This window comes from Archocentrus centrarchus, chromosome 12 (genome assembly GCF_007364275.1).
Source record: "Archocentrus centrarchus isolate MPI-CPG fArcCen1 chromosome 12, fArcCen1, whole genome shotgun sequence".
In the NCBI taxonomy this organism is placed as follows: Eukaryota; Metazoa; Chordata; class Actinopteri; order Cichliformes; family Cichlidae; genus Archocentrus; species Archocentrus centrarchus.
The window spans coordinates 4,535,095-4,560,292 of record NC_044357.1 but is presented as its reverse complement, the minus strand read 5'-3'; the positions used below and the strand labels follow the sequence as shown (position 1 = coordinate 4,560,292).

The 25,198-nt window shown below is 41.1% G+C and overlaps 1 protein-coding gene across 2 annotated transcripts; it reads right to left on the bottom strand.

Annotated features, from left to right (window-relative positions):
* Positions 1-1,005: 1,005 nt before the first annotated feature.
* tnpo1 (transportin 1) lies at positions 1,006-24,851 on the bottom strand. 2 transcript variants are annotated; one of them, XM_030742264.1, is made up of 25 exons: positions 24,732-24,851; positions 24,509-24,620; positions 23,163-23,238; positions 22,391-22,540; positions 21,185-21,291; positions 13,801-13,934; positions 12,879-12,960; positions 11,824-11,946; positions 10,276-10,394; positions 9,893-9,953; positions 9,517-9,685; positions 8,891-9,043; positions 8,548-8,773; positions 8,229-8,400; positions 7,941-8,027; positions 7,748-7,855; positions 7,298-7,456; positions 7,102-7,189; positions 6,918-7,016; positions 6,737-6,832; positions 4,837-4,912; positions 2,899-2,998; positions 2,732-2,806; positions 2,335-2,474; positions 1,006-2,247 (listed from the first exon to the last, which is right to left on the bottom strand). In XM_030742264.1, exons 2-24 carry the CDS (start codon positions 24,611-24,613, stop codon positions 2,367-2,369), a joined length of 2,673 nt encoding a protein of 890 aa, XP_030598124.1. In that variant the 5' UTR covers positions 24,614-24,620; positions 24,732-24,851; the 3' UTR covers positions 1,006-2,247; positions 2,335-2,366. The 2 variants fall into 2 exon arrangements, with proteins under 2 accessions (XP_030598124.1, XP_030598125.1); XM_030742265.1 differs by having other exon boundaries at positions 24,509-24,644; positions 24,732-24,844.
* Between the last annotated feature and the right edge of the window lie 347 nt (positions 24,852-25,198).

Sequence of the window (25,198 nt, the reverse complement as noted above, 5' to 3'; positions counted from 1 at the left end):
AGCGCTTACATCAGAATTACAGCACAGAAATAACGGGCATTGTTTTGTGTGTTTTGTAAAACTACAATCTGTGTGCACATCCACCCTGTCAAGCTGTGATTACTCCATTTGTTTTCTGCATACCAAACAGCTGGAATGTGACAAGACAAAAAAATCACTTCTAAACACAAAATGATGTGACACATACAAGTATTTGCCTCTGTATTCCATGATGCATTATATCCTGCATTCACTGTGTATTTCCTTAAAAAGGTTTAATCTAAGATCAGTTATATGTGGCGGTTTACCTAACACATCAAACTACTTCTGCACTCATAACCCAAATGGATCAAGATGCTTAATGCAATAACGTCTATATATTTTAGCAGCAACGCTCAACAATCTGTCAGGTCATATTCTTAAGTGTTTGGCTACATCATTCATTTTAAGCACTTGCTAAGTAAATTGTAGGTGCATCGCAAAGTATTTAAATACTGCAGTTATTACTCTGGCCAGCAGAGGAAGAATGACTGGATGGGCATAAAACAACAAAACAAAAAAAACTAAACAAAAATAATAATAATAAAAAAAAATCCATCATGGAATACATTCAGGCATCTGCAACTTAAACATAGACTTAAAAAAAACACAAAAAAAAACAAAGCAAAACAAGAGAACGTGTAATTTCACAGTATTTAAAAACTATACATCCAGCTACAGGGGAAACACTGAGGGAGAACGCTCCAGCAAGTTTACGGTGAAGTCATTAAAAGTCACAGTGATGCTGAACATGAATGGTTGCTATGCAATTAAAAAAAACAAAAAAACAAAAACAAACCTTAATTGAAGCTCCTGTCCCCTTCCCACATTAAGCTGGGGTGTGAGGGGCCACCAACATGCAAGAGATGAAAGTACCCCACAGTGACAACCACCCAAAACATTATAAAGTCATCCTCAAGATCATGCTTTTAGCACAAAAATTCCAACAACCAATTAAAATAAAAAAAAAAAAAAAAAAAAAAAAAAAAAAAAAAACATCACTACATTGAAAAATAAACATAGTTAACATTGATTTGATGGTTTATATGGTTCTGACAGCCAAAGTCACAAAAGGAAGAAGAATAAAATAAAAATCACTGAGACAGGATTTGTGTCATTGCAATATTTACGCCCAAAACACAACGAGACAACGATCAGCAAACAGGATCTCGTTATCCTGCACGCTTCTCCTTCATTTGCCCTTCCCGGGGCTCAGACAATATAAAGGATAAAGTAAGTATCTAAAGCTTTGATATGCCTGCAGATGAATGTCCATGTCACATTCACACCACAAGACCAAACAGATTCACCTGGACATCACGTCACAGCCAAGATTTTACACGTTTTCCTAAAAATCAGTGTGCGTAAACCCCGTCATGCTACATTACAGCTGATTGCCGTAATTCTCCGGTAGAAGAAAACATGAGTACTGTAAATACAAATTACAAGGAAAAAAAAAAAATCCTTATCAAAGGGCAATGACAGCTGTCAACACATATCACTACAGCTTTTCCACAATGATATACACATGCTACCTATTTCCAGGAAAGCTGTTCATTTATTTAAGAAAAAAAAAAAAGGACACTGTGAACCCCAGTGACACACAACAGCCTCTTCTGTAGGAACTTTGAAATAATCTGAAATCTACACCAGTGATAACTTATTCTTGTTGATGTGCAGCATTGCAAAATTCGGCTTAAATGCTTTCACAGCATTTTCTTAGCTTTAAGCCATCTCTGTACTTAAAGGAAATGTATCTCAGTGAACCTCCAGCGTTACCTCATACTTCTCATTTCCTCTTATGAACACATATCTGATCAGAAGACCAACGTTTCTCCTCGTCTAACAGAAATTACAGGGTTTTGTAAAGATTCCTCCATTTTCGCATTCATTTCTTGTCAGTAGTCTGGAAAATAAGATGTTCGGAGAATAAATGGAAAGTGCGAGAAAGCGAGAGAGAGAAAAAAAGAAAGGTGACAGTTTCTGATTGAGATATGATTACATGAATTTCCCTCCAGTGATAAGGTTATCCTGCCGGTCCCTTTTGCCCCTTGCCTGTGCATAGGGGCACTGAGAACTGCAGCTACCATCTCCCTCCCACCCCGTCCACCAGGTTCAAGGAGGGGTCAGCACCCCTTCCCCTTCCCTCAGCAGGCAGACCCTTCCCCCCAGTAAAGGGTAACATGCTCCCTGGGATGGTTCCCTATATTGTCTCCCATAGTGAATGACCTGTGCAAAAGGAGAGGCTTCATTAGAATGCAGCATTTCTTGGGTTAAATAATGAGAAGTAACTAAATTTCAGAGAGGGGAACTGACCCCAGTGATGAGGCACAGTGCAGCGGAAACAGTTACACCCCATAAAAGGTTGCCAGCCGTTCCTTCAGTGGCATTGGGAACTGATCTGCGAAGCGTCTCCAGTTGTCATCTCCCACCTGGTTCTTAAACCCATGAAGGATCTGAAATTAAACATCACGGAAAGTTTATGCTGCGTAGTGCCAAAATATGCATGAGAGGATTTATATCAATGCGTCAACTGCAAAAGCTGCCATTCCTGAATTTGGTCACTAGGGAGCAGCAATAAGTAATAAAGGGATGAGTGGGCATGAGTGAAGAGCCTTTTTAAACTAGGCAAAAGCTTTCACAGAATTTATTCAGTCATTTTTTATTGTGGCTTAACCTCAACAAATGTCAGTGAGTGTTTTCCAGCTTTTACCTTGTAGAACATGTCTCTGAGGTCATCCTTTGGATTGACCCAGGAAGCCACTGCGTCACAGAAGAATATAAAATCCTGTTCCAGAGAAAATAAGTGAGGCGATGATTCAACTTCCAGAGCCGTTAACATCACAGTGACCACACTGTCATCTTTCTGCTGGATCTCACCTGCACTACACCTCCTGGATTTACACTGATCATAGTGCAAATTCCTCTGAAGGCAGAGTCCTTCTCCTCGTTGTCCCTTATATTTCGCAGACAGGTGCACCTGACAATAGTGACGGCCAGATTTAACATCACACTTATCAAAAGAATACTTGAGCAATAATAGAAGCCTACATAAATCTAGAACTGCAGCTACAAATAACTACACACAATATATATTACTAAATTGGCATGCATGTTTATAATCCCAACTTTTCTTTAAATAAAGCCAGTTACCTCCTTTGATACAAAAGTATTTTTATTATCAATCTTTTCTTCCTATGCTCTAAAAACACTAAACTCTAAATTTAAAGTGTGATCAAAAAGTCCTGCAACTAATAACCCATTAAAAAAAAAATTTTTTTTTTAATTAAAAAATTAAGAACCACAGCAAATTTAAATCTGCACAAGGTTCAACTTCAATGTTGTCTCCTTGTATGCCTCTGAACTGTTCCCAGTGCCACTGCCCTGGAATTCCTATTCAATAGCATCTGCATTTGCAGGGCTGTGCACTGTCAATTTGTCCCCCAGAGTCAGCCTGTCTGCACAGAGTTACACAGTAATGTCCTGATCTATGTGAAAGAGAAGATTCATCACTGTGCACGCCTGCAGCAATTTATTCCCAAACAAAAATATCTTCATTCACTGTAGGGGTAGGAATAAAAAAACCACACCTCCAAGGGTGTACTATTTTTAGTCAATGCCGGCACGTTTTCCTGATATTTGTACATGAATGTACAATGATGTCAAACTCAGGACAGCTTTTGCACACCTGAGCAGGGAAAAAAAAGCCTTTTTTTCTGCATCTTGCACAAACTCTGTTGCAAACCGCTGCACTGTTGCTGAAAACCTGTGAAAGTCTGCCAGTTTTCCACCCACACAACTGATCAGGAAGAACTAGAACTGATAATGGCATCAATATCTTAAAATGTAAAATGACCCTCCCTGCTTTCTTCAAATTTCACCAAAATGAAGTTCGTGTTGAAGAGTCACACAGCGGAGGAGATCCCGCAGGCACTGCGGATGCGCAAGTGAAAGAAACACGACTTAAACTGAATGATTTAAAAGTATCAGCAGCTCTGGAAACTCTCCAGAGGTGCACAAGGAAGCAATGTTGATGAGGTCAAGTTTGGTATAATTTTGGTTGTTTTTTTTAAGCCAGATTACAGAACGTTTTGATCACACCTTTGCACGTATACTTGAATAGGAAATTGTGTCCTGAGATTACAACAACACATGAAGCATGCACACAAAAGAGAATCAAGTAAAACAAATCAAGCATTTTAATATTTAACACAGCAACTCTGATCTCTAATATCTTCACTGATGTCTTTGAGCAGTGTGTTCAGCAAAACCTCATCTATAGCACCTTGAACAGAACATTACTTTTATTTTTTTTTGGTTTTGAAGATTGACTAGAGAAGGTTTGGGGTCGTTTTGGGACAGGCACATGCAGCTGGGTGACTACTAAATGAGAAAGGAATTTAGGAATGCTCTTTCTCATTAAAGGACTGCATCCTTTCTCTGTTGTTGAACCAGCAGGCATGTGACAAAAAATCTGATCCCATGCATCTTTTAGGTTGTTAGCGACAGTTTACAATGACAAAAAAACTAGAAATTAAACAAATTAATGTATAAAAAACACATGAAGGTGCTACTGAGGCAAAAACAAAATCACAAGTAGGACCTAAAAGAGGACAGGGTTAGTCACACGGTTGGCAATGATTACAAACTGATAGGAAAAAAACAACTGAAAAGACCGCTTTTGAGAAGGAAAGTGAGGAGAGGAAGAGGAGGAGAGCAACAGGGGAGAGGAGGGAGGAACAGGCGACAGACGGGAAGATCAGAAGAAAGTAGAGAGAGAGAGAAGATGAATTAAATAAAAGATTGAATAATACACACCAGGGTCTTATAAACTGCTGTAGCATGGGTGCCACCTCTTGAGGACAAACGTAACCAAGACGACCAATTGTTATTGCTAAGGTAACGCAATCACGGTTACACACCACCAAACGCCAACCAAGACATGAGCAATGAGGAGGGGGAGGAGAAAAAAATAAAGAAAAAACAAACAACTCAGAGACAGAAATTAACAGAATCTGTGTATGATAATAAACAGAAGATTTCACTAGCGTTGATTATTACTGCCCCTTCAGTCAAAGGGAGGAATGTAAAAATATGACACTCTAAAAAAAGACATACAACACGTTTAAGGGAGAACACATTGACAACTTTGACAGGACATTCATAGAAAAGGCAAACAATGGCATCTGCTTTCAGGAATTATACGGATCAAAAAGCTACTGAAATTCATCAATTTGATTAAAAGTATATACGCCCCAAGACACAAGCTAACAAAAGCTGTAGCATGTGTGAGTGACTGGCATAAAACAAGAGCAGGTCACTGGGAATTTTTTTTTTTTTTTTTCCCTTAGAGATTTCTCCCTTAAACTCACAAATGTTAATTTTCATAAGAAACAGAAATGTTTTTGTTTTTCTTTTGGAAAAGAAATGACAGATTACTCCAAGCCAACTACATGGAGGGAGACTAGTATCCAGCACAGCAGGTTCTTATGAGGCAGAGAGGAGGGAGGACCTAAGTTTAAGAAGACACAAAACTATGCAACATTCTCATTAACAAACAGGCATTTATGAACAGTCCAATGACACATGCAGAAAGCAGATGGTATGCTCATTAGAGTAGAGTTCAGTGCAGGATCAGCTGATTAGAGGCCGCTGTGCGCGCGCCGAGAATTTACAGCCACCTTCAAACGTTGTATTTCATGACCTAGTTTAAAAATAGTTCCAGTGGCTCTCGTGGAAATCTCTGTGTGAACAAGATTTACACATGGCTGTGTTCATTAAGGGTCGAGTCACTGCTGTGTTTTCAATTTAAATATTGAAAACATGCAACAAACTGTTAAAAAGGTTATTGATCAGACACTTCAAAAATTTATGAAGTCTATGACGCCTGATTAGTAAGACGTGGTTATTGATTATCATGTATCCTGCATCAAACATTGGCCATTCTTAACAACATTTAACATCTATTGGCAGATATGCATCCACATTTAAAGAACAGTAAATAAAAGCAACAAATAAACTGACAGCAAACAAACAGGAACACATCTATAGAGTCCCCAGTTTTACTTTTATTTTGGCAGGTCACACTTCACCCTTGCATGCATATTTTTGATGTGATGTTTACTAGACTCATCCAGTTAGAATCGCCAATTCATTTGGTTAAAACAAGAGTAGAGTGTGCAACCTAAAAATAATCTTCTCAGCTAGGTGCCGGACAGTTAGTCAGTTTAGGTGTCATTTGGGATTAGTCGTTTAGCTGATCATTAAATATGCCTTAAGTAACTATGTGAGGCTATGCAGTCATCTATCCTTCCATAACTCTGCATGAGATTTGCACTTTGTTCTATTACAACATTCTACTTCACCTCATAGAGCAAAGTCAGTCCACATTAGTTCATTCCAAGGCAGGGCTCTTACATGGTTCGCTCAGTTCAAAAGAGTTAAGAATTTCACACCAGGGCTTGGCCAGGGCTTCATTTTTCTCTTATCTCAACTTACAGGCCACTGCGCCAGGCTGCATATCTGTACCTGAAATACTCAGCACACTTTGGTGAAACAAGCAAAACTAGTAAGGCTCATACCTTGGGAAGGACTGAAATTAAAGGGCAGGACAGGCACCCTAATAAGTATGGTCAATCCTGGCTAAGTGGACCTGTGTTTGTGTGTGTGTGTGGCAACCTGGCTGGCTGACGGGCTCAGCACTACCACCGAGTGGTACCTGTGTTCTCCAGTAGTGTCTTTGGGGTATTGGGCCTGTTAATGATCTCCACCAGTTGGTGCAGCACCATCGCAATGTAAGGCTGCATTTCAGGCCCTAAGGGTATAAGAACTTAAGTTAGGATTTTCAATGTTTTATTTATGGTGCACACTGTAAATAGTCTTGAAAACAAGGAACTCACCCATTTGTATAGATATCTCTCCAATTGCCCACGTTGCATTGTTGCACACTGATATTAACTCGGGGTTTAAATTAGTACCCAATATGGGCATGAAATCAGCTGAAAGGGGGAAAATGAACATCTTAGCAATTGACTTGGAATTTATTGTTAAACGGTGCTTCAGGGTCAGGTGCACAGAACATACCAATGCATGGTTTGACATGTTGGAAACAAGCCTTGGTCAGATCCCCCAGCAGAGCAAATGAACTCTGACGAACTTCTGGCATTTTGTCCTGAACAGATGGAGACAACAAAAAAAAGAGAGCGGTGGGGAAAAAAAGTGAGCAATGCAAGTCAGGTTAATTATTTTTGTCATGTTATATACTATGACAGGTCCTCACCTGCATGCACTGGTACATGAGGGTGAGGATATTGCTACGAGCCACCAGCTGCTCAATGGTGCCTCCCAACCCTTCAGCCAGTCCACTAAGAAGATCCAAAGCAACGATCATGAAGTCTTTGTCAGGGGACTCGTACTGTTCTGGTTGGGACTGATGAAGCTAGATAGTACAAAGTGAATTAATTTAATGGTAATAAGTACTAAATACGCAAATGAGAAACAGAATCACAACATAAATTCTCTTGTCATGAGGCTTCCATCAGCAGATCCAACTCACTGTGGCAGTGGTTAAACTTGCACTAATTTCCTTGTTCACCACTTGGGGGCAGTGTAGCAAATTGTAAACATTCCTATGCAGAGTATCCAGTGGCTTCAAATGTGTTCATTTTGCACTAACGGACAATCGAAAAATGCAAAGTAAGTTTTTATGTCGTGGGTCCTAAACACTCACCATGGCCTGAGCGAGGGTCTTTTGGACCAGGTTGACACAGCGTTGGTACACAGGCTCACAGTAGGGCAGGAATCCACTTTGCAGTGCTGTGGCTACAGATGACAGACACTGACAAAAGCAAGCAGGGGTTAGAAACAAAATCATGCGTATAATGCAGATTTTTGCAACCTGTAAGTGCAGGTGAGAAACTCACTTCTAACAAAGGGAAGAGATCTTTGTCTTCATCTTTTAGCTGGTTCCATTTCTGGATCAAGGGAGGCATCAGCATCTGGATGTATTCCTGATAAATACCACAGACTGAATGCACTGATGTATCATGAACAGTTGCTAACGTATTCTATTGTACTTTGAAATAAAGGGCTTCTTTTTTTACTTTTGGGCATGCTGTCTACATCACCCTCATTTTACTTTTTATAAAAGTACCAATGTTAGACTTACATAGAAATGTGAAGTGATATTGGGCAAATACTGTTCTGCATACCGGTTTATTGAGATGGTGGCCCACTGAATCTGCAAGCGTTCCTATAGCATCATAAAGAATTAGCAGATTTTTGTGCTGGTACTTGCTGAAAGCGAACACCAGCGTGTCCAGGATGAATGCCAGGTAGGGCACCAGCTCTGTACAAGCCTCCTCCTCCAAAGTGGCAAAGGCACTGGCAGGGAAAGATTAAAAACGAGGAAAGGGAGGAAAACATAAAGCAATGTTGGAAAGTAACTTCTCTGGAATCTGTGTGAGAAACACCGATCAAAACTCAGTGATAATGTGCTGTAAAATGACATGCTTTTATCATCTTGCTCACCTGCAAGCAGCCTCCTGCACGCGCTTGTTGCTATCCAGAATGCGTTTGAGCAGCTCTGTCATTAAAGGCTTCAGGTAAATATCCGGGGGCTGGCTGACAACCCAGTGCGCATAGCGGCTCAGTGTCCAGCAGGTGATGGACCGCACCAGGGCTTTCTTGTCAGACAAACACTGGATGAGATGAGGGATGAGCTCAGGCAGGTATGGGATCATTCCCTGCATGCAGCCTGGAGAAAAAAGGATAACAAAAGTATTTCAAAGTGGTGTTTCTTCTGACATCATATTCAAAGACCTCACTCCCTTCAGCTTCTCTTCATTTCTTCTCTCATTCCCCCCCTTCTTACCTTCGGCAATAGCACCCAGCACTAGGATGCCAGACTCTTTAACTACCCACTCTGGATGGAAAAGCAGCTCTTTGAGGAGGGGCAGAATGTGCATCAACAGATCTTCCCTGAAAACGTTGGCCAACACATCAAGTGCTGCTGCTGAACACTTGCCTAACATTTGGAGAAAAGTACAGACATAGAAACAAAGAAGTGTGCAGACAAACATACAGACGTAACAAGCACAATACAAACAAGCAGAAGACAAACAATTAATACATCATTTACTTCTTGGTACAGCTGAAAGTACACTACGTAGCATTTTGTGTTGTACTGTGTTATAGATTTTTTGTGAACCAATGAGAACGTTAGATAAAACCTAAAAATGAGACCTTCCACATGTTGTCTGGACTGCCTTGACTATTTGGAGAACTCGGAGCAAAGTTGTATTTTGCATCTTTTCTTCTGGCTAAATGAACACATGAAGTGCATGCAAATGCTAGTGTTTGCTTAATGGCCACAAGTCATTAATAATCATTTTAGGGATTTCACGCAGGGAGCCTTTGAATGGAACCACTTTGAATCATTTGGGAAACACTATCAGGGAGCACTCTAGACAGCTCAATTTACATATGCACTGAACTCACGCAGGTTCCAATCAGAGATAGTATCATCATCATCTAGTTCATCATCCTCATCTTCCTCATCCTCAATCCCATCACCCTCGTGCTGTTGGGCGACCGTGCGGGAGCGGTGGAAGCGTGGTCTGATGTCTTGCTCGTTGTCTGGAATAGCCTCATCCTCTTCAATGTCCCCCTGATGGTGAATGCATGATATGAAAGTTTCACTGACACTGCAGTTTGGGGGCTGTACATGGTGTGGGCATTATCATGCAAATTCAGTCAGCTGGAACCACTCAAATATGTTTGCACATCACAAACAACTTAACTGAACTGCATCCTGACTCATGAAGCAATGTATCACTGTACCTTCAAGTAAACATATTAGGCAGTACAAACTGACCTTGAGCAGAATAATGTCAATCTCAGAGTACTTCATCCCGTTGACAAGCACCGGAGTGAGCCTGGAGCAGAAGCCACAGGAAAAATGATAAGAACAAAGGCCAAGGATAGGTCAGAACTCAGAGGCAATTACTCACATGTGATCCCTGCTGTGGGCAGTTTAATGTGACAGTTTGGTGACAGATGTTAAACCTGAGGTCAACAGCTCGTCGAGCTCTTAATCAGCCACCGTGAGGTGAGGAAGAAGAATACCATCCTGGTACAAGGTCTGCACTGACTTACTGCCAAGGTTGCTATGAATCAGCTACTTTCACAACGAGCACAAGTCTGCACATTACATTTGGCTCTGTGTGTGTGTGTGTGTGTGTGTGTGTGTATTCTTACTGGGAGAGGTGGCCACAAAGCACTTCCTTACACACCGGCTGCTCCGCCAGTGTCAGCCAGAACTCGCAGGCCTCCAAGGCAACATTCTCATCATGGTCCTGAGTCCTCTGCAGCATGTACTGAAATAAAGACAGGAGACACATTTAAACATTTCACACACAAAACTGAATATTTCATTCCGGAAAAAGAAATACAACCAGATCTACAACCTGGTACAGGTTCAACTGCCTGTCCAAAGTGAAGTTATTTCAGTCATTATCAAATACAACCAAAACTACCAGTGCATTTCTACTGTATAAACCTGTTTGTGACATCTCAAACCCATCTGCTTCTATTGAATAAGCTAGAAATGGAAACAATAAATCTTTACAAACTGTTCATGAATTGAATTGTGCATTTGTCAGAAACTATCATCATTTCATAGATTTAGTGGGCAGGCAAGTATTTATTCAGCAGCGTTGTGTTTGCAAATTTGAAAGATAAAAAGCCAGCCCTACATCAGCTCGTGTTCATCAGAATGACATAACATGACCTCCAGTGCAACAGAGCAGCTCACTGACGTGTTATTAATAGAAGTTTATGGCATATTTATTCAGGGCTCATGCACATTTTCCAATTCAAAATGTCATATCTGTCCACACTCCTGAGCCTCTCTTTTCTTCTTTTTTTTTTTTTTTTTTCTTTTTTTAAAAAACCAGCCCAACATTTGACATCTATAACTACCCAGATGCTTATCATGTAAATACATTGTTTTAGAGTGGTCAAATAGCACAGTGGGTTTTTTTTTTCCTTTACTTTTTATATGAATACACTGTAGTGGTTTTGGCTTGCCCACTAACTGACTCACTAAGGTAAGTGGTTCAGTTCTGGCTCCTCAAGTATGCATGTCAAAGTGGCCTTGGGCAAAGTACTGAAATGCTTTTAGCTTATGTATAAAAGATGCTGTATGAATGTGTGTGAACACGTAAGCATGGCTTGCACTGTAAATCATACTAAATGGTTAATAAGACTAGGACGTGCCAAATAAATGCCAGTCAATTTATGTTACTACATAATCTAAAAATGTTCACTCAAGCTTGACATTTGTTTATTTTTGATGCTAAGTTTATGCAATTCAAAGATACTGACGTTTTCTTTCAAGCTAATTTGGTCGGTGCAAAAATAAGGTACTTGGGTCTGAGCTGTTTTGCAGACTGTAGGGGAAACTGTGTAGGCGTGTGCATTCAGGTGCAGGCAAAACTTGGACTGTGCTCTCACACAGCGGTAAATGTTTTGCCTGCACTGCCTGTTTTCTCCAAATGCTATTAAAAACACTGCAGAACAGGGAGAACCTGGAACGATCTGGAATGAAATATTCTCCCAATTGCGTTTTCTCTTTCCTGACCTGGAAATTACTAAAAATCAAATCTGCACTGATACCCTGATTATTGGTTTTGGGGCTTCTCCTTTTAATACATATATTCATTCTCCACCTTTATAAAGCGTCACAGCAATATTTTGTTACGCTTCATATTTCTGCTCAGTTTCTCAGCCTGTAAATACACTCACCTCTATGATGTTATGCATGTGTGGCAGGAGACGATCCAGGCGGACCTCAAGCAGCATAACAAGAGCTCTGCAAACATTCTTTCTCACTTCTGGCTCATCGTCTGTCGCCAGTGCGAAAAGATTCTACAGAGGGCAGGGTGACAGCTTAAAATTACTATTATTGTTGGCAATAATGTGGAAATGAATAGGTTTTCAATGATAAATATGATTTAGAGGGGGAAAGGTCAATGCAGTAGATACTGCATCAACATTTTAGATGTTTGTGAATGTACACAGTTCTGCAGCTTGCTAAATGATTCAAGAGATTTAAGGTTTTGTGTAATATAGTTTTTTTTTTCTTTTGCAGTAGGTGTGTTGAGATGTTTTCAATATGTGATGCATTCTTTTTACATTTTGGAATTTTCTCTAAAATTTCCTCAAGAGGGTTGCCAGGCTGTCATTGTAAATAATGGACAATGCACCATCTTGTGGTACAAATTGGTATTACACAAAAGTACAGCCCAGGCCTTGCTCGACTTCAGTAGAGCCATCTCCAGCACAGTACATAAATGTTTTGGCCATAAACTCAGCTGTTCATCACATCATCACTTTAGTTAATTTATTCTACTTTTAAATAGGAACTGACAAAAGTACATTTAACTATTCAGTTTTTTTGTAAAATATATGTAAAATTGTTAATTAAAAGCCCAGAACAATGTTAAATACTGTAGCAAATCAGTAGCATAAAAGCAAATTAAGTTTTAAACCTTTCCACTAGGGTGTTACTAAATACCATTTTATTAACAAAACTAAATAATTTGACTGCAAGAATTTGCATGAGGCTTGGCAGAGACACTGATTGTATAAAGACACAAAATGGAGAGGTAAACCACAAGGTGTCAGAGGAGTAGCTGGTATTTCCCGAAGTGAAAGATAGTGACCCATGGGGACTGCACCAGTGACCTCTGTCTTGCGTTTTTGGGGCCAACGATTACTTTTATTTTGTCTATAAATGTACATAGAAAAAAAAGAAACATACAATAAAGATGCATTTGAGTGAATAGAGTCACACTTGCCTCAATGAAAGGATCGATGTGAAGCATAAGAGCCTGAGTCCTGCTGATGATGAACTGATTGACGCAGGCGATGGCATGAGACCTGCAACACAGTAGCCACCACATTAGAGTCACACAGACACATTTTCCTCACATGCTTCATGCTGTGAATGTAGCCTCTGTATTAATCTTGCCTCATCTCCACTCTAACCTCCAAATATGAGGAACCCTTCTTCTCTCAACAGGCGTGCTGCAATGCAACATGTACTGTGCTGTCTCTAAGAAACGGTAAGGACGGACTAAAAACGTCCATAATGGCCGTGTATTCAGATTAACACTGAACATTTCATCACATCCAACAAACTGAGAATAGTTGAGACAGACCACAAATGTCACACAATCCTGGTATTGCAGCTGATATCAGCTGATTTTTCTGCCAGGTCAGATCAGTGATAGCTCAGCCAATGCCCTTCTATGAATCCAATTGGCAAATCTCGCATAGGGGGCTCTATTTAAACTGCTTTAGCACACCTACAGTTGTTGCATCCTTTGCATTAGCAGGCTGCTTTGCAACCCACCCCTTTCCAGTTCCACCTTTTCATGATGTCTGACTTGATTGAGGGCATTTATGTTCGGTACCATGGTTCTTGCTGCTGCTCTCCCTCAGAAATTCCTTGTGTGTAACGTGGAAAGTCAAGGAGGTGCCAGTAGAACCATATCACCAAATATAAAATTACTGCAGAGGGATATAACCATCTTCTTTTGACTAAAGTGGTCCAAAGGATTCACAATTTAAATGTAATGCCATTCATATTCTAAAAGAATGTAAAAGCTTAAGTCACTTAAAATAATAAAACCTCCACACAAAAGTGATAGGTTCAAATGGTGACGCGATTAAAATTTAACTTGAGTCAGCAAAAATGTAAAATAAGAATTATGATACCTAATCTTAGGACTGCTGTGTTTGAAAAACTGCAAGAACTTGGGGATCATGATGTTCAGAGGACGGTCTAGCATATCACTGTCCAGGATTTCAGCAGAGTCCTCACAGATTTTCTGCAGAGCTCCAAAAGCTCCCTGAGGACAAAGAAACATGACAAAAGAAAAAACAGCAATGTAAGCAATAAGAATTTTTCTACAAAGAAATGATGGAAGATTGAATATTTCTGCCATTTTAATCAGGAAATTAAGCCCAATTATTATTGATTGCTGAGATACTGCAGCAGACAATAATAATAATGGTGTTTGGAATTTGTCTCTTTTGCTTGATCCTCATCCAACCTTGAGGCAAGTCAGATGGCAACACTGTATCTACTCATTTGTTTTCAATTATGAAATGAAGCAAAAATAGTTTTGCAATCAAAAGCACTGAAAAGAACCAAAGGTTTTACAAGCTTTTGAGCTAAATATGATGGATGGGATCTATGTGGCAGTTCTCAACACAGTGACAGCTTGGAAACCACTACAGCTACTGCAGTCAAAATTTAAAATGTTAAAATGTTTTCATCTCCTGCTCTGTGAATTGCCACCTTATAGTGGTGAGGGGTTTGTGTGTCCCGTTGATCCCAGAAGCTATGTTGCCTGGGGGCTTCTGCCCCCTGGTAGGGTCTCCCAAGACAAACTGGTCCTGGGTGAGGGGCCAGACAAAGAGCAATTCCAACAACCCTTATGGAAAAGACTTCAAGTGAACACTTTACTTTACAGGGTTACCGCAGCCACACCCTGGAGCCAGGCCTGAGAATGGAGCTCGAGGGAGAGCACCTGCTGGCCAGACCTTAGCCTGTGGAACCTGGCCAGGCACAGCCCGAACAACAGATCCTGCTATAGACCTACCACCTGCAGGAGTCATCGTAGAGGTTGGGTGTAATCTGTGTCCCCAGCTATCAAGGGTGGCTATTGGGACATTGAACGTCACCTATCTGATAGGGAAGGAGCCCGAGCTAGTGTGGGAGGTTGAGCTAGATATAGTTGGGCTCACCTCAACACATGGCCTGAGCTAGGGAAGCAGTCTCCTGGAGAAGGGCAGGACTCAAGTCTGGTGTTACCTCGGTGAAAGGCGGCAAACTGGGGTGGGTATCCTTGTATACCCTCAGCTCGCTGCCTTATGGGCCAAATAACAGTTCAAAGTACCCAGCCTTCTTGTAGTAGCCGGGCAGGGAGATCGAGGGTGCTCCATCCGGTGACTGTTGTCCTACCAGGAGATTTCAACGCTCTTGTGAGCAACGATAGCGAGACCTCGAGGGGTGTGATTGGGAGGAACAGCCTGCCTGGTCTGAACCCGAGTGCTGCTCTATTATTGGATTTCTGTACAAACCCCAGTTTGTCCATAGTGAACACCATGCTCAAACATAAGGATGTCCATTAGTGCACATGGCACCAGGACAGCCTAGGTCGCAGGTCAATGATCAATTTTGTAATCGTATCAGATCCCTCCAATCTCATTGTACATCCTGTATAATGACAATAAAGGCATTCTATTCTATTCTATTCTATCTGTGGCTGTATGTTCTGGACACCCGGGTGAAGAGAGAAGCTGAGCTGTCAACTGATCACCAGAGTTGGATCAGATGACTTGGGGTGGGTGGGGGGTTGGACAGACCTGGCACACTGTCTATGAGAGTATGTGGTGTCTGGCCTGTTTGACTTGTTTCCTGTGGGTGTTGGAGTCTGCCAGGGCTGCCCTTTGTCATGATTCTGTTCATACATTTTATGGACAGAATTTCTAGGCATAGCCAAGTACTGGAAGGCTTCCACCTTGGTGGCCTCAGAATCTCATCTCTGCTTTTTTGCAGATGATGTGGTCTGGTCAGCTTCACCAGGTGGTGGTCTCCACCTCACACTGGAGTGGTTTGCAGCCAAGTGTAAAGCGGCAGGTATGAGAATTAGCACCTTTAAATCTGAAGCCATCGTCCTGCAGCCGCAGCGATGTGGGTACTATACCAGTCCGTCATGGTGATGAGAGAACTGAGCGTGAAGTGAAGCTGTCAATTTACCAGTCGATCTACGTCCCTACCCTCACCTATGGTTACGAGCTTTGGGTAGTGACCGAAAGAGCGAGATCATGGGTGCAAGCAGTGGAAATGAGCTTCCTCTGAAGGGGTGGCTGGCCTCTCCCTTGAGGGTGCAGTCATTTGGGATGGGCTCAGAGTACAGCTGCTACTCCTCCACACCGCAAAGAGCCAGCTGAGGTGGTTCGGACATCTGACTAGGATCCCACCTGGCCGCCTCTTGGGTGAGGTGTTCCGGGCATGTCCTACTGAGTGTAGGCCCCAGAGAAGCTGGAGGTGGTGGCTGGGGAGAGGGAGGCTTGGGTTTCTCTGCTTAGACTGCTGCCCCCGCAACCCATCCCCGGATAAGCAGAAAAAAATGGATGGGTGGTTTGGTCTCGAAACAATTTGCATTTTAAAAATCAAATTTATTTAACATAATTTAAATCAAAGTCAATGAGGTTTATCTTTTCAAATATGCATTTCTGAGTGAATCTTTTGGAGTGAAGCTCATATGCCACGCTATCCTGTGTCTACACAAGTTTTATTTCCCCCTAACAGAAATTTTTTTGGCACATTTCAAAAATGTTTGTTAGGTCCAAATAAAAATATCCTCTTTTCTGTTGTTGTTGACTGGAATTTCTTTTACGCAAGCAAAATAGGTGTAGGTGTGTGTGTGTGAGAGTGTGTGAGTGAGAGATATATAAAAATTGTCTTTGTGGTATGATACAATCATGCAGAATTATACCCCAAAACCCAATTCAGCAACAGAAAAAGACCCTGTTTCTGTAATTTCATATTGAGTGTACAAGGTCTGCAACATATAAAGACATGGAGGATCACAGTCCCAGTATTTGCACTAAAAATATATTCCGCCTTCTCATCCATGATGTTCAATAGGATTCATCCACTTCTGCTCTAATAACCTTCAAACAGTTGGCAAGCAGACACACACACACACACACACACACACTTAATATAAGCTGTTTGACAGATGGTTAGTATGCATGCTCACGATATGCTGCAGACTTCAGTGTCTCTCACAAAAATGCAGTCTGAGAGGCAGATACAAGAAACGGCACAGCACTGACACAGACGCTGTCTGAAATGTGTTTCCATGGAAACCACTCCCATGTCGGCATTCCTTTTAGAGGACGGATACAGAGCCATCTCCAAAAGCGAGGGAAAAAAAAAAATGCGCAGAACCGCAGGGGTGACACAAGATGAGGAGGGTAAGGTTAAATCAAGGTCACAAATAAGAGGGGACAAAGGATATTTACAGAGAATAAAGTATTCATTTCCCTCATCACACTGAAGCTCGATGCCAGCAGATAAGCAGAAGCAGCAGTGGAAATTTCCTTTTGGAATTTAGAAATGATGGGGGAAAAAAAATTACTGGTAATGGCACCTTGAAACAGACAAAAGAAGAGACTAAGTGCATGGCCCGTACATTTAAAGACCTACTTTCAGGTCTGCTGTTTAGGCTTAGAAATAATAAAAGAACAGACCCCCAAAAGACTGACAATGGAAATTATGAGTTTCTAATCAGTTATTTAGAAGAAAGATTTATTCCTTTTCTTTTCTGTTTTCTATCCATATTCACTCAATATTGCTGGAGCTTGAACTGTTAATTGGACAAAACACATGGCAGTTAATATTAAGACACCAGAACTAATCAAGAATAATGATCAGATTAAATGATCAAGTAATTGCTGGTTACAGGCATGTGTGGGAATAAACATTTAAGTGGCAGCTTTAAATCTTCCAAAGGAACCCAAACAAATATTTCATATTTTGCAGAACTGCACTCCTGCACCCAGTGACATAAAAACAGAATACAGGCATCTGTGTGTGTCAAGAGAGAAGGGCAAAGGGATGGGAGTGGCCTACGAGCGTTATGGTGATACACAAGTAACTGAAGCGTAATCATCCTTTCAAGTCCTGCTATTGAAGGTCGTTCGCTGTGAGAATGTAAGTTATGCAGATGGCTGTGAGCCAGAGCACTGAAAAATACACATTTAGTGGAATAAACGGCTCCTTCAGATTCCTGCCCTTGAAATGTGAATAATGGTACTAATGAGCACCGAGGTAGCAGAGCATTATCATAGGTGATCGTTTTCCCCTTGGGAGTGGCATCAACACTGTTGCGGCCACTTGTCAACTGCCATTAATCAAAACATTAAAACTCCTCTCAGGCATAACCTATATTAAGCCATCCACCAGCATTACACTTGGCATCCGACACACCTGCTTGTTTCTTTTTATAGAGCATGCAGCGAAGGGTACAGTGTGGCGACACAAGGAGCTCTTCCAGCAACCGCTCGTCTTAAACCACAAACAAGACAGAACTCACTGGTAGGGCTGCAACTCCCGATGCTACTAAAAACAGACATCTGGTCTGATTTTCTGCTTTACGTTTTGCATATGCTAATCTTGAAACGGCGATGACATCACCGCTTGAGAATAGATTATTGAAAGCTAACAACTGCACACTGCAGTTTCACTGTGTACAGAACCCTGTCTTTACACACGACAGCAGACATTATGTCTCAGTGTGGGACTGTTGAGCAATCAGGGGGAGGATGATTCACCGGCAGAGGGACGAGGATCATCTTGCACAGATACTGTAAATGCACAACATGTATTGATCAAATGGCCCGAGGCCAAAATGCATTTACACATTTCTCAAAGCATGGATTGCAGATCAGAAACAGTACACTGGCAGTCACTAAATATATTCCCAAAGTAGATGGCAAAGCCACGGTGGTACGAACAGGGGAGATTATTTAAGGATATCAGTGGCAACGGGTGCGTGAACTTCTATGTATGATACGCTTAATCGAGGCTAAAACTTCACCAAGGGCTCTTCTCATGAAGGATATGACGTGCTAGCTGTAACTGGAAACACTGTCCCTTTAAAGTGTGTCTATTCTGTTCATTTTCAGCTCAATATTTGGACTCTACTAGACTAACTCTGAATGATTCACAATTCCCAATAATCCCTGTCTATCTTATACTGAGACGTCACGTAGCTCCAAAGTTTATCCTCTGAAACGAGCCCCTTTAGCTCCCCTCCGTTTAAAGTCGCGCACCGTTTGAACCACATCTATTCTGACTGGCTGCCCCTTGCAAACAGAAGAGGTTTTTATTTTCAGTTAAATAAAAGCTGCATTAAATATGGGCATCCACCATACGTGACAGAACAAAAGTCATGTGATGTAACAGTGTTAGAGGTACCAAATGTGAAATTCAAGGTCAATACAAACACTGATGTTATTTGGTTGCTTCTTAGTTATTCATAATCTTATGCAAGGGAAGACTCTTTCAGCCCTTCACCACACCATTTTGAAGGAGTGTGATAAAACACAATATGTAGCTAGAGCAAAACTAATGCAGTCAACATGGTGAGAATATACCCACGTTCATCTGACTTATCGAAGTTGGTGTAACCCTTGATAATGGAAACTCACAGTGCTGCGACTGCTGCTAACATTACTGCTGCTCACGATTTCTAGATGCTCCACTGAACAGCCAAAAATATAAAGACTTTTGAAATGCATTAAATGCACCTTTAAACCGTGAAGTTAGAAGCCTTTTTTTCATTCAGCACCAACTTGAACATCTTCAGCAACATTAAGAAGCTTTCCAGCCCTCAAGCTGCTTTTCAAAAACATAGCTGGTCTTATAAGGAGTTTCTACATTTGGTTGCTTCAGTGTTAAGCCTCTCTCCCTCTCTCACACACACACACACACACACACACACACACACACACACACATATACACACACTTCAAGAAGGTCTGCAGTAACTAGCTGACCTAAATCTCAGCTTCTGAGCAAGCTTTACAAGAGAGGCTGGCAGTGGTGCTACAAGGAGATTTAGTTTTTTTTATGTCACACCTATTCCTTAAATTTCTGATAATGCAGCTCACTGCAAATCATGTCAAAGAGTAATAATCCTGCCAGGATGCATTTTAATTGCCCCGTGACACAGCTGAATTTACCATGACAGTTTAACATGTTTAATTAGTGCATGTACTCCAATACATACATACATATCCAGGGTAGTGGCTGATGTCACAGGCAAATGCAGCTGACAGAATACTAATGGCCGGGGAGTTTTATGTGAGCCAGAGTATGTTTACACAAATCAGATGATCCAGCAGCCACAAAAAACTCCTGTATTGTATTTAGTGGTCACTGCAATGGAGCACTTAGAAGATGTTAAGCACTTTATACTGCAGAGCATTCAAGGGAATTAAAGATATTAAAAAAAAAAAAAAAAAAAAAAAAAAGGAAGAGTGGATAACGGTGGACTGTAGAGAATAAAATATGACAAAACGACATGTTATTGGTGATACACAAATGAAAGCAATTTTGGGTAAAGACGTCCAAAAATGGGGTCATGTGGTTTGCTGGTAAAAGGACAGAAATAAACGAATAATCTAGTCTGTGGCGGCTGCTCCAGCTGTGAGACTGTCTTTAGCTCATCTGGCCAGCAGGATGCTATCCAGATGCTGCTTTACAGCTGACCCCAGCTCTTCTCTTTCCACAATAAATAAATTAATAAACAAATAAACAGACATGCACAACACACCGTGTGCCCAGACAGGGAAACATGCTTAAGTATAGCACACGTGTGCTGTTACAGCCAGTCACAAATGTGTGTTTAACAGCTTTTTGCCATAGCGGAGGTTAAATGCACACGCACACATTTTGTTCAACTCCTGATGAGTTGCAAGCAGAGTAAATAAAGAAGAAGGAATCAGAGTTACCAGAAATGTCCATATTAGGCAAAGTAAAACTATATTCTTTAAGCGTTAAGTGTTCTTTTAGCTAGCTGGAGACGATTTTACTTTGTGTGATTTTTTTGAATGAAAATGAAATGTTACATTCTGACAGTTTCCTGTGGAGCACAGTCTTTATGTGCCCACCGTTACTGAGTTTTCTCAAAGGACATTTTTATTCAGAATCATCTAATATTTCTGATTACTGCAGAAGATTTTTAGAATTATGCTGCATTTATATGCTCCATTTTCACTCGATTTTTAGCAGCTGTCGCAATGATCAAAGCCAGTGATTTCATGCTTTTGTACATCCAGCTCATTTCTCATTTCTGGAGCTGCTCTGCTAGACAAATACTCCATTTCTGAATTATTCCAAGCATGCTTTTCTGACTTATGGTCTGTAAGAAGTTTTCATATCGGACAACACGTGCACCCACATGAATGTACCTGTGATAAGCCAACAGCAAACATCAAACAGAGGGGCTCTATGAGTGCTGCATTGTGTCTAAAAGATTAATTCACAAGCTACTATATCTGATTTAATTATCCTCACTTCACATGTGTTGTAATCCTCAGAATCCAGCAGCAGGCAGAGTTTGGGTAACAGCTCCGGCCAGTTTTGCAGCTCTCCCTTGGAAGCAATTGTAGTGATGAGGATACCTGTTAGCAGAGGTTTTTAGCAATTAATCCCAGAACACACATACTAGACAATGAAATGCAGACATTCAACATTAAACAAAATAAATAAATAACACTTTTGTTTATATTCCATGTGAGAAGAATAGTTTAGTACAAATGTGCATTCAGTTAGCAACATCACAAAAAAGCAACACAAATTTAATGCAGCAAATAAATAGCCTTAAGTTAGCTTAATTATGCAAATATAAATATCAATGTTCTGCAATAATAATAATAATAATAATAATAATAATAATAATAATAATAATAATAATAATAATAATAATAATAATAGGCATTGCTTGGGAGAACAAACCAGCACTTAAAAGCTGGCCTTAACATGCTGATATAGTTTAAGTGCTCTGAGTTAAGAAATGCTATTTAGATATATTTAAAGCCGGGATAGGCTTTATTTTTTTCTATCAATGGATTAAAATAAAAACACGTAGTAGCCTTTAACCATATTGTAACTGAAGAGTCAGAAAGAACTGAACCCCCTCTAAGCTCTGTTTTCAGGCCTCACAGTCTCTGGCCAATTACAGGTCTGCTGAGGCCAGATCAGGCGACTAATGCAAGAACCTGGGAGAGCAGGTTTCAAATCCCTTGTGAAGTCAAAAGTCAGCAATGACGTGCTTTTGACAACTATGAAACACGTCTATACGCCCGTGCTCATCTGATGGGAGGGGCTGAGGATGGAGAGGGGAGAGCTGCAGAAGTACAGATATATATTTCTAAGGATTTGTTTCCTAGATGACCACTGGATATTTAAAGAAATATACAAAATTAGATTTCTTTCCTGCTAAAAACATAACCATCTCAATCAATTAGAAGCCGTTTCATAAATATTCATTGTAATCAACTTCACTGGCTTGTCTCAGTCTACTACAACTACTGACAAAGTGACTGATGACCTAATACCGAGCTGTAGGTTCAAGTGACAGCACACGAGTTAAGCGAGGAAGTCTCAGCTACAAAAGGGATCGACAATGCAACATACATACCAGCAGAAAACATCAACATAAAACCAGCATACACGTTAAGAGCAACATCACAATCAGAAGACCCAGAGGATGAGACTCACCCACAGTGGCTCGAATGAGAGGAGATGAGTCTCCAATGTTTTGGAGGCACTCACTCTTGATGAAATCAGACACGCCATTAGGGAAGTTCTGATAGTGAGCTTTTACATTGTTCTTAAGTATCAGCCCGCTCAAGGACCGAGTCGGTTCATCTTGGGAGAGAAAAGACCAAGGAAAGAAATGTGAAAAGCCATTCTCGCTGTAATCAAGCTGAAGGCTGGTGACTCAGACATTAGGAATCTTATTGCAGTTGCTTTCCTTTCATTTTTCAAGCAGCAGAGCATGAACAAAATTATTAAAGAACATTTTTTAAATGCTGCTGCTTTGAAAACATTCAGAACTGTATTTATGCACACAAAAAATGGATCTATACTTTGTAATTTGCATAAAATCGGTAACTAATACCTGGACTTAATATTCTGCTAATTTTTTAAACACTTGTGGCTTGTTGCATCTGAGCTAAGGTCATCACGCATCCTAAAAGGTCTTAACACCACTTAACATTTGGGTCATCTGTTGTGCAGAGAGTCAAGCCAAAAGTTGAGCGGTGCCAGGATTTAGATTTAAAATTAGAGTGACCCATATTCCGAGTGGCACATCATCTGCAACAGAGATGCCGTCGAGTCACGGCCAGGCTGACCCGTCGATGAGCGGTTACATAAAAATGCCAGGTTCGACATTCACCCGTGCTCCCCCGGTGCCTTTTGGATGATCTAGGAATGCAACACAGACACAACAAAACAACAGAGCGAAGCAGACGGGCGGACGGCTTACCTTCCGATTTTAACTTTGTCAAAACAAATATCAAATAGTTGTTAAAGTCCGGATACTGGTTCAACTGCTCGAGTCTCTGGGAGAAATGGTTAAGGGTTATAAATGTATAAAGAGCATGTTACAAGGCTGAGAGGATATCACCACTGCATTCTATAATGATAATAATAACATTAATAATGCCAGATAGCAGACCCCACCCCACCCAGACAAAAAAATATAAAGAATGGTACTGTAAGGGCACAATGATGTGAGTGTATGTCAGTGTGCGAAAGTGGACTGGCCGTATGCTTGTGTGTGGGTGGGTGGGTGTGGGGGGGGGTCATAAATGTGTCATTTAGCACGAGTGATTACTGTAATGGCAGATGGCGTCTTTAGGGCTATAACAGCAGCTAGTCTGAGTTAATGAGGAGGTCCATATGAAGGGTTACATAAGAAAACCCATTTAGGATCCACATGCAACCAGACAAAAACATAAAGACCAGCAGCGTGGCACATGATAATTACTCTCTAATGTAAAAGCATGAAGTCGCATGTGCACAAAACTGTAGCAAAGTATTGCAGCTGACAATAACAGTGCATGGGCTACAGGGGAAAGCTAATAAAGGACTTACATGCACAGCCACACTTAACAGATGTCAGCATGTCTGGGTTTAACGCTTGCCATTTAATCTAGCTGGGAGAGGTCACCTTAATACGCGTTTGTTTGACAATCTGTGGAATCCCTTGGAAAAGTGACATGGAGCAAAGTGTCACAGGGGAACGCTTGAATAATAATAGTTTCATCTTCCATGTTTAACCTAACCATCGGCTACCACTGTAATGCAAAATGAGGGATTCCAGATGCTGTAGCGCTGATCAAATCCAGGAGGTGGAAGGCACGGACAGATGTTTTGATTGGGGGGTGGGGGGGGGCACCTTTCTGTCACCATTTACACAATCACCATTACATCATTATGTGATGCAAAGAATTTTTAAATCAGTTGTCTATTTAAATTGGATACATCGGCATGTTTTCCGGTAAGCTTAGCTTTGATTGAGGATTAAGTTTCAGATAAAATATGTTTTATTATGTTGTTCTGCCGGAGCAATATGCAACGTGAAGGTGTATAAGAGGGGCGATTATAACCTACCGTCGCTTGTTATTCACCAAACAAAATGCAGCCATTTGTGATGTTATTCATGTCAGACGATGTTAATTCGGCGCAGCACGACCTGCTCTGCTTGTAACGGTAACCACCCCGGCTAGTCTTAGCTCCCGTTAGCCTGTTGAGTCTCTGCTGTTATTAAGCACTAACAGATTATAACAGGTAAGTTATCATCCACATGTGGCTTAAGATAAAGGATACTTGCTGGACGGATCTCTGTGTGGACGTATCAGGCGACTGAGACTCTTTCAGCAGCTGTAAAATTTGTTGAAGTCCTTGCTCGTCTGGCTTCCACTCACACTCCATCTTGCTGCTGCGGATAAAGAAATAACACAAGCTCACACACACAGAGGACACCAAACGTCTCACTAATGTGCTCTCTCCCTACGAGGTAAATGAACTTCAGATAGAGAAAAGCTTTTACCTCTTCTGGCTTTTTTGACCTGTGTAGTTGCCTTTCTTCTGCTGAAATGCGACCGTGTGTCTGGGTTTTCAGACATGGGCCTGACACAACGAGCAGACCCGTTTCCCCTCCCCAACAAGCTGAAAAAGCTCCGGGCCACCGTCTGGCGTCGCATATAACCGACCGTCGCGTCAGCTGACACGGAGCTGGAGGGTCCTAGTGCGCGACAGGTTTTCAGCCAAACCTGTCAAACTAGGAACACTTATTTACAGAAGGACAAAGACTAGTTCACAAATCAGCATACTCTTATCATTTAACGCAAGTGCACCCAGAATGGGTTTGAATTTCTTTCAGAGAAGGTAAGGAGAAGACGTAAGAGAGGAAATATATATATTTATATAAAAAAGCTATCTAAATATATCTAAACTGATATTTCCGACGGATGTGAAGGCAGCACAGCTCGTGACATTGCTGTGAAATTTTCCATG

What these genes read in the sequence shown, in the direction of transcription:
- tnpo1 (XM_030742264.1), bottom strand. Translation starts at nt 24,613, where the DNA reads ATGGAGTGTGAGTGGAAGCCAGACGAGCAAGGACTTCAACAAATTTTA. An exon ending in AGACCCTCGCTCAGGCCATG is followed by an intron (nt 7,457 to 7,747) that starts GTGAGTGTTTAG and finishes TGTACTATCTAG; the next exon opens with CTTCATCAGTCCCAACCAGA. An exon ending in TCAGAGACATGTTCTACAAG is followed by an intron (nt 2,475 to 2,731) that starts GTAAAAGCTGGA and finishes GTTTAATTTCAG; the next exon opens with ATCCTTCATGGGTTTAAGAA.